This window comes from Poecilia reticulata, chromosome 21 (genome assembly GCF_904066995.2).
Source record: "Poecilia reticulata chromosome 21, P_reticulata-male-v2, whole genome shotgun sequence".
Classification (NCBI taxonomy): Eukaryota; Metazoa; Chordata; class Actinopteri; order Cyprinodontiformes; family Poeciliidae; genus Poecilia; species Poecilia reticulata.
In genome coordinates this window covers 9,447,652-9,455,285 of record NC_088850.1, presented here as the reverse complement: position 1 = coordinate 9,455,285, position 7,634 = coordinate 9,447,652, and the positions used below count along the sequence as shown (strand labels likewise).

At 40.1% G+C, this 7,634-nt stretch overlaps 1 protein-coding gene across 1 annotated transcript; it reads left to right on the top strand.

The window, feature by feature from the left end:
- Positions 1–343: 343 nt before the first annotated feature.
- prep (prolyl endopeptidase) lies at positions 344–7,564 on the top strand. The gene is made up of 14 exons (XM_008397601.3): positions 344–585; positions 870–944; positions 1,860–1,993; positions 2,094–2,224; positions 2,360–2,569; positions 2,745–2,866; positions 2,985–3,090; positions 3,338–3,529; positions 3,952–4,149; positions 4,767–4,870; positions 4,990–5,221; positions 5,308–5,439; positions 5,521–5,677; positions 6,629–7,564. The coding sequence occupies exons 1-14, from the start codon at positions 448–450 to the stop codon at positions 6,921–6,923; spliced, it is 2,226 nt and encodes a 741-aa protein (XP_008395823.1). The 5' UTR covers positions 344–447; the 3' UTR covers positions 6,924–7,564.
- Positions 7,565–7,634: the final 70 nt, after the last annotated feature.

Below are 7,634 nucleotides of genomic sequence, written 5' to 3'. Positions count from 1 at the left end.
AATAACTTGTTTCATCCATCATTGTTTGTTGTCTTTTTTATGTTAGTTACGTTATAAAAGTGCACAATTATGAAAAGTATTCTATCATTTCCCTGAATCCTGCTTCTTCACACACCTCATAACTACAGTCATCTGAGTATTTCTGCAAATGACAGAACTTGAAATCTGATCTTTGTGCACTGAAAGAGTGAGATTACAGTCATGTAATCTCACTCATGTAATCTTACTCTTCTATATACGAGTAAAATAGAAGATTCACTTTTACATCAGCTGTACATTTTTTTAAAAAGAGGGTCAACCTAGTTATTTCAGAGGTTGTGTTACTGCTTTCCGTCGCTAGAGGGCGACCTCAAATTTCATATGGCAGCACAGGAACCGACCAAGGCGCTCGTTGACTGTGTGAACGGGGAGCATCTCCTCTGACAAAAGCTTCATCGGTTCAAGTTGATGATTCACAGGCTCCGCAAAGTCATTTCAAAGCCTCTGTTACAGTCACTGCGTCAGCTTTGTGTGCTGCGTCATTCTCGAAAACTGACCTCCAAAATGGCTTTTCTGTATCCCCAGGCTTACCGCGACGAGGCTGTTGTGAGTAAAGGGGACTCGCTAACTGATTAGCCTGGCTCGCTAAATCACTGTGGGGGTTCATTCATTTCAATGAGTGTTTGCTTTGTTAGCATGCTAGTTAGCTTAGCCAGGTGATAGAAACCAGGCTGTCAAAGCTGATAATTTAAATATGTGTTTCCTAAAGTGAACAACTTACACATTACAAGATAATATTTTGGCTTAATTATCACCATGATGTGCCGGCCTGGCATGTATATTGCCTATTAATTGAGTTTTTGCTGTTATTATTATTAATTATTATTTAGGTGGATGACTACCATGGTTGCAAAGTGCCAGATCCGTACAGCTGGCTGGAGGATCCAGACAGTGAGAAGACGCAGGTAAATCCTCATTGGTCCTCGTGCCAGGAGTCTGTCACAGACACAGGAAGTGCTATGAGGAAAAAACAGAAGATACTTTCACACATTACAGTGTTGGCAACATTTCAAAGATGACAATTAATGTAAAACAGCTTTAACATTTTTTTTAAATTATATTTGTCACAACAAATGTAACTGAAGCAAAAATAGTAGCAGCAGATTGGCCAATAATAACATGTATCATTCTGTAACTTTTTTTTTGAGTTGCTAGTGTAATGCAGACCATATGGGCTCTTTTACAACATGAAATATAAAGGTGGTTTCTTCTCCCCACTTATACAACCCTCTTTAATAGTGTGAATTCATTCATAAAGGGCTGAAAATATCTCTGTAGATTTATTAAAAATGTAATTTTTACCATTTCATGATGTCGACCATCAAAACCGTCTGATCATTCTGTTTATTGTTCCTTAATCTTCCAAAAATGTATTTTAAATGTAATCTCAGACTATGAAGAAAAGCTTCAGCCTACATGTTGGAAGTGAATCAATATTTCTCAGAACAAATAGCCAACTTTGCGGCATACTCATTCAATTTGATTTTCATGCAGAACACATTTTGTTTTGCTAGCATGCACAAGTCGGTTACCTTGCTGCGTTTACCTCTTCATAAAAATACATTATAAAATTATAAAGAATGTTGTTTAAGTGGGATCTGGTCATCTGTGAAGTTGACACATTTCAGTAAATTTGTCTTACCTGCTTAGAGACTGAAGCATCCGTAGTTCACAAAAATAAAATGTGTGGCTCTGATTTAAGTAGAAAGCTCTGGCTCTTCTACATGGGTTTTGTTTTTTTTTGTTTTTTTAATCTGCTAAAGTAAATGAGTGGCATCTAAATAAATCATGAGTGTGTGAAACCTTTTCTCTCCCACCAGGCCTTCGTCAACGCTCAAAACCAGTTGACGTTGCCATTTTTAGAACAGTGTGAAGTGCGGGATCTTTTCAAGGAGCGCATGACGGAGCTGTACGACTATCCAAAGTACAGTTGTCCGTTTAAGAGGGGAAGCAGGTGAGACATTCAGCAGAATGTTTCGATATTCACTCTGAGGTGACGGTTCCCAATTTGACCTCTTCTGTCTATGTTTTTTTTTTTTTTTAATTTTTTTTAGGTATTTTCACTTTTACAACACAGGCCTCCAGAACCAGAGCGTGATGTATGTCCAGGAGAGTTTAGATGCTGACCCCACAGTGTTCTTGGACCCAAACACGTTTTCTGATGACGGAACTGTTGCTCTTCGAGGTATTCCGTCAATTATACCTTACTTTTTTCAGACAAGTTAATAATCCTGTGTCCTTCAATAGCAACGGCTCATTTTTCTGATAAAAATAAAAGCAGATGTTTAAGTTCTCTGTGTTCTACTCTGATATTATCGAGGTTACGCATTTTCTGAGGACGGAGAGTACCTGGCCTACGGCACCAGCGCTAGCGGGTCGGACTGGGTGGAGATCCACTTCTTGCGGGTTGAGGGCGCCGAGCCTCTGGAGGACCGCCTGGAGCGAGTCAAGTTTAGCTGCATGTCCTGGACTCATGATGGGAAAGGGCTTTTTTACAATTCGTACCCGGAGCAGGAGGGCAAAAGTGACGGTAAGATATACGATTTCTATATCTGGTGTGAATATAAGTATCCGTTATGAATGGTTCAGAAATTAGACTTTAACTGAGACTATGGTAAGGAAATTTTGCCCCATTGTTGTTTTTAATAACCAAGGTTGTTTTTATTTTGGTTGCTTTATTTAACTTATTGTGTTGCGCCTGGCAGGTACTGAGACCTCCACAAATCTTCATCAGAAGCTTTACTATCACATTCTGGGGACTCCACAGTCTGAGGACGTGCTGTGTGCAGAGTTTCCTGACCACCCAAAATGGATGTGCGGCGCTGAGGTGGGCCTCATGTTCTTTGAAAAAAAAAAAAAGAAAACAAACAAATAAATGAAATAAATAGACTACATGTGCAAATTGATGTTTAAGGCAGCGGCTAGTGACAGGAGAATAATTTCAGGTATCAGACGACGGGCGCTATGTGCTGCTGTCAATCAGAGAAGGCTGCGATCCTGTCAACAGACTGTGGTATTGCGACCTGCAGACAACTCCTCAGGGTATTACAGGTATTCCTTTTTCTATTTGTCATTCATAGCATTTTATTCTGTGCTATTTGAAATTTCATGAGAATGTTTTTTTTTTTTCTTCAAAAAGTTGCCTATAACTTGGCCTTTTCAAATAGCTATTCTTATATTTTTAAATGCTAACTAAATTTGAAATTAGAACATTTTTGCACAATTTCAATTTGCTATAATACAGAGTTTTTTTTATTAGTTTTGTTTCATTTAATTTTGCCCAACCTTGTGTGTTTAGGACTTTTACCCTGGATAAAGCTGATTGACAACTTTGACGCTGAGTACGAATACGTGACCAACGAGGGAACCTTGTTTAGTTTTAAGACCAACTTGGACGCCCCACGTTACAGACTCATCAACATCGACTTCGCCTCTCCGGATCAGGAAAACTGGAAGGAGCTCATCCCTCAACATGACAAAGATGTCATTGGTGAGCTTTTGGAAAAACTTCCATCTCTCTCATCACAACCACATATTTAATACGCTGAATTTTATCAGGGTTTGTGTCAGAGACCAACATAAGAATAAACATCCAGTAGCATTTTGCTTCGTTTAAAGCTGCGTGTCCTTTGTGGTGTTTTTTTATTATTTTTTTTAATCAGATTTGCATATTTAGATGTTTTTCTCACATTCGTCTTTGCAAAATAGCTCAAACTCATCTTTGACTGTGAGCTTCTTGTGGTTTTCTGGTTCTTAAAGCTGAGGTCAAATGTAAAACAGGAGAACCTTATTTACTTATTATGTTGACAAATGCAACCACAAGTGGTGTTCAAACTTTTACAGAGCCCCCGTAACGTTAACCTGATTTTAAAGCCCTCGCTTTCTGTTCATTTTCCCGCGTCTTCCCTGCAGTGTTCGCTACCTGCACCTACTCCAGCTACCTGTTTGTATGTTTCCTCCACGATGTGAAGAATGTGTTGAAGATGTACCGTCTGAGCTCGGGGGAGGAGCTGAGAACCTTCCCTCTCGACGTCGGCTCGATCGTGGGCTTTACGGGACGGAAGAGAGATTCTGAGATCTTCTACTATTTCACCTCTTTTTTATCACCAGGTAGAAGACGCTGTGATGTTGCATTATTAATGAATACTGTGTGTGCTTTTTACAGGCCAGTAGGCTAAATATTAACAGAGCTGCTTGTTTGTGTATATTGAGATGAAGCGCAGGTTCCCAGATGAACTTACTGATCAGAGTCAGCCATTTTTTTTATAAACATCAAAGGGCTGTGCTGTTGAATTTTGAAAAGTATTTGGTGTTTTTGAGTAATTAAAGCTCTTAAAAATTACTCCCTAAAGATAGTTTGTTTTTTTTAGTTTGTTTTATAGTTGATAGTGGACATTAGTGAGGTGATTAAGGTGAAAGTGTTGCCAAAAAGCACATGAATTTCAATTTATCTTAAAACCTGTTAAAATAATAATGCACGTATTAATCCTATCTTTAAGACATTTACTTTATGGTTCAATAATAAGATACAAAAACATAAAGAAAAAGAGCAAAATGTACATTTAAAATTAGAAACCCATTTGTCTTTTTTGTTTCAAAAAGCTAATTTAGACCTATTTAAAACAAATTACTTCATAATTTAAACCACACAGGGAAATAACCGTCCCACTTGCTTTCCAAGTGATTTGGAAAATCGCTAAATGTTTTTGTTTTCTTCCTTTCCCCAGCTATCATTTACCATTGTGACCTAACTAAGGAACCACTGCAGCCTCATGTCTTCAGAGAGGTCACCGTCAAAGGTTTCAGCCCTGCGGACTACCAAACAACTCAGGTAACACAGTGCAAGAAGATAAACTTCATATTTTGTATATATTGTAAATATGTCAATATTTTATTTATTTATTTTTTGCTAAACCGTTTCCTGATTCAGCCGTTGTCTATTTCCGTTAGATCTTCTATCCCTCCAAGGACGGCACGCAGATACCGATGTTTATTGTTCACAAGAAAGGCATCAAACTGGACGGATCCCATCCAGGTTTCTTGTACGGCTACGGAGGCTTCAACATCTCCATCACGCCGAGTTACAGCGTCTCCCGACTCATCTTCGTCAGACATCTAGGAGGCGTTCTGGCCGTGGCTAACATCAGAGGTGGGGGCGAGTACGGGGAGACCTGGCACAAAGGTAGGCAGCTCAAGGCCCCGGCAGTTTATAAAACATGCATTTGGGTTGATGTTTAAAATCACAGTGACGCATTTGGTCTTCTTCAGCCGGAATGCTCGCGAACAAGCAGAACTGCTTCACAGACTTCCAGTGCGCAGCTGAATATCTCATCAAGGAGGGATACACGTCGCCGTCCAAACTGACTATAAATGGAGGTTCTAACGGGGGTTTACTCGTTGGTACGTATCCTAGAGACCGGATGAGTTTTTGGTTCATGTTTCCAGCTGAGGGCGTCGTTAACGGAACACCTTGTCCCTCAGCGGCCTGTGTGAACCAGCGGCCTGAGCTGTTTGGCTGTGCCGTGGCTCAGGTGGGCGTCATGGACATGATGAAGTTCCACAAGTTCACCATCGGCCACGCCTGGACCACAGACTTTGGCTGTGCAGAGGACAAAGAGCAGTTCAAGTGGCTCGTTAAGTAAGACCTCCTGGGCAGTGTTGTCCATTTGTCCTCTTGTGTTTTTAACCTTTTCAGAGGAAGGAAACATTTCTGTCCTGTTTGAACCAGGCCCTTCAGAATAAAAGCGCTACACTCAGGTTTCTCTTTTGCTTCTGAACTCCTTTAAGCTCTCGGTAAAAGAAAAAAGTACACACTCTGGTTTGAAAGGCTAACTGATCTGATCTTTACCACATGTTATTTAACTTTTAAACAATAACAATAGGAAGTACAGAAAAAACCACACCACTGAATCCACTACGTTAAGAGTCTGCATTTGGGCAATTAAAATAGTTCTAGTTTTATTTTAAACTGATGTGTGGTGCTACAAATAATGATTGTTTCTGTGATGGGTTTGTCCGTTGATTATTCTGACAATTAATCAGGGGATAAAATTGACACATTCCACAGATTTTTTTTATTTTTTATTTAGAAATACAGTAGAAGATGCAAAGAATGCAGTAACACAGCATTCCTTAAACTGATCATTTGTAATAAAGGATGCATCTGCAGAAAAATAGTATTTCTACCATCAACATGTGAAAAGCTCGGCCACTTTCTGCTTGACTTAACCTCAATAAAAGTGTAGGGCTAATCTGTTCATCATAGTTCTGATTTATATTTTGATATCAAAAGGTGCTTCATAAGATTTTTTTTCTTTTTACAAAATATTTTTGTACTGTTTTGGATTAATTGCTGCTCTAAGTATATAATTTTAACAGGACTTTTAAGTCGGCGAACAATTAATCGCCTACTCGGTTGACGATTATTTCAAGAACCGATTAATCCGATTAAATCATTTCAGCCCTTCTGGTATGTTTAGTTTTAATAGTTTTGACTACACCTTTCCGCAGCAGTAATATTCTTTACTGTCTAAATATCTGTTAGCTGCACTGCCTGTAGTTCTTTCTAATTATTTCTTAATTTCTCCAGATACTCGCCGCTGCACAACATCCACATCCCAGAGGGCAACGGGGTCCAGTACCCAGCGGTGCTGCTGCTGACGGGAGACCACGACGACCGGGTGGTGCCCCTCCACTCGCTCAAGTACATCGCCACCCTTCAGCACGTCGTGGGTCGCAGCGCCAAGCAGACAAATCCCCTGTTCATCCTCGTGGACACAAAGTCGGGCCACGGAGCCGGGAAGCCCACCAGCAAAGTCATCCAGGAAGTGGCCGACACGTACGCCTTCATCGCCCGCTGTCTCAACCTGTCCTGGGTCATATAACATCAGCCCCGAGTGTTTGGCTCGTTTCCCTTTACTCAGATTCAGAGGACTGTTTGTACCGACTATTGACATGATCTTTTTAACACTTGGACGAGATGTTTAGTGAATCCAAGCTGTTTACCCGAGCTCCGTTATTTTTTCTTTTTAATATAAACCTGTCAGTGTTTCAGCAGCACAAACCATACACATCAAGCAGCTCGCATACTCGCTACATCGTGGGCCACATTCGTGGTTCTTTGCTGTCTGTGTGCCCAGGAATTTTAAATCAGCCATTTCAGTCTTGAGGTCAGATGTTTATTTAAGGTTTGTTTGTCCATCCTCCAGGAGCTCCATAGCTGATGCATATTATTTAATTCTTCTTTGTGCACAGAATGGAGCCCATTGAGTGTTGAATGATATCACTGTTCTGTAGTGTTGTGTATATGAGTGTACTGCAAGTACTGATGTTTTTTTTGTGGAAATTGGCAAACAACATTTTGCAATGATAGTGTGTGTGAGGTGTGTGTGTGTGTACGCATGTAAAAAGGTCAGTTAACTTTTTTTTTTTTGCAAATGAAAGTTTTCTACCTCTTGACTTGTGCTGATTGTTTACCCTGTTGAAGGGACAAGGCCAGAACTACAATAAACTTTGTAAAGATTGAGTCGCTTATCCTGTAGAAAACGCATGGCGTCGACACCCTGCGGCAAAAATGTTAAAGGGAAGTTAAGTGG